The sequence below is a fragment of the Nestor notabilis genome, unplaced genomic scaffold (assembly GCF_000696875.1).
Source record: "Nestor notabilis isolate BGI_N333 unplaced genomic scaffold, ASM69687v1 scaffold24550, whole genome shotgun sequence".
In the NCBI taxonomy this organism is placed as follows: domain Eukaryota; kingdom Metazoa; phylum Chordata; class Aves; order Psittaciformes; family Psittacidae; genus Nestor; species Nestor notabilis.
This window is the reverse complement of record NW_009912830.1, coordinates 111-1,505: the sequence shown is the minus strand read 5'-3', so window position 1 is coordinate 1,505 and position 1,395 is coordinate 111. Positions and strand designations below refer to the sequence as shown.

At 51.5% G+C, this 1,395-nt stretch overlaps 1 protein-coding gene across 1 annotated transcript; it reads right to left on the bottom strand.

The window, feature by feature from the left end:
* Window positions 1–61: 61 nt before the first annotated feature.
* On the bottom strand, window positions 62–1,062 carry LOC104411199 (prostatic spermine-binding protein-like; the record flags this gene model as incomplete). The annotated part of the gene is made up of 3 exons (XM_010021572.1): window positions 853–1,062; window positions 248–553; window positions 62–142 (listed from the first exon to the last, which is right to left on the bottom strand). Coding segments are annotated over exons 1-3 (597 nt in total), but the record flags the coding sequence as incomplete, so codon positions are not given.
* Window positions 1,063–1,395: the final 333 nt, after the last annotated feature.

Here is a 1,395-nt window from a genome sequence, read left to right as displayed (position 1 = left end):
ATGGGGGCGAGATGGGGGGCGTCGGTGGCGTTCTCTGCGTGGTTGGTGGCGGCATCTTCACCCCGTCGTTGTCACGGGCATTGTCGCCGTGCTCCTCGTTGTCTTCATCCTCCTCGTTGTCTTCATCTTCATCATCTTCATCCTCAGCATCATCTTCATCATCATCATCTCCATCCTCAGTATCGTCTTCATCCTCCTCGGTGTCTTCATCCTTCTCGTTGTCTTCATCATCATCTTCATCCTCATCATCATTCTCATCATCTTCATCCTCAGCGTCGTCTTCATCCTCCTCACTGTCTTCATCCTCCTCGTTGCCTTCATCTTCATCCTCAGTATCATCTTCATCTTCGTCATCATCTTCATGCTCCTCATCTTCATCCTCCTTGTCGTCTTCATGCTCATTTTCTCTATCTTTATTGTGTTCATCTTCATTCTCAGCATCATCTTCATCCTTCTCATTGTCTTCATCTTTATCATCTTCATCCTCATTCTCATCTTCATCCTCCTCATCATCTTCATCTTCCCCATCATCGGCATCCTCATCCTCACCCCTCTGGGCCTCAGTCCCATCATTGTCCCATCATCTTCCTCCTCAGCCCCATGTTCTTCCTCAATGTCACCATCTTCATCCTCAGCATCATTGGCACCGTTGTTCTTATCCTTATGGTCCTCGTGCTCACCATCCTCCCCATCTCCATCCTCCCCATCTCCATCCTCCCCATTGTCCTCCCGTTCCTCCTTTTCCTGATCATCTTCATCCTCCTCCTCCTCTTCATCAGCATCAACCACCTTCTCCAGCCCAATCTCCTTCTCCTCCTCCTCCTCTCACTTCTCCTCCTTCTTCCTCCCAACCTCCTCCTCCTCGTTCTCCTCCTCACCGTCAGCATCGCGGTTCCTCCACTCTTCATCCCACCCGTTTCTCCTCCTCCTCCTTCTCCTCATCTCCATCAACTTCCTCTTCCTTTTCCTGCTCTTCTTTGCTGTCCTCCTCTTCCTCCGGGAGCTGGGTCCATGGGGCTGGGGGGGATCTAAGGTCTGGGTGGTGGATCCATGGGTCTGCATGATGGATCCAGGGGTTGGATGATGCATCCACAGGTCTGAATGATGGATTCATGGGTCTGGATGATGGATCTAAGGCCTGGATGATGGACCCAGGGGTCTGGATGATGGATCTAAGGTCTGGATGATGGACCCAGGGGTCTGGATGATGGAGCTAAGGTCTGGATGATGGATCCAGGGGTCTGGATGATGGAGCTAAGGTCTGGATGATGGATCCAGGGGTCTGAGTGATGGCTTCATGGGTCTGGATGATGGATCTAAGGTCTGGATGGTGGCTCCATGGGTCTGGATGATGGATCTAAGGTCTGGATGATGGCTCTGTGGGTCTGGATGATG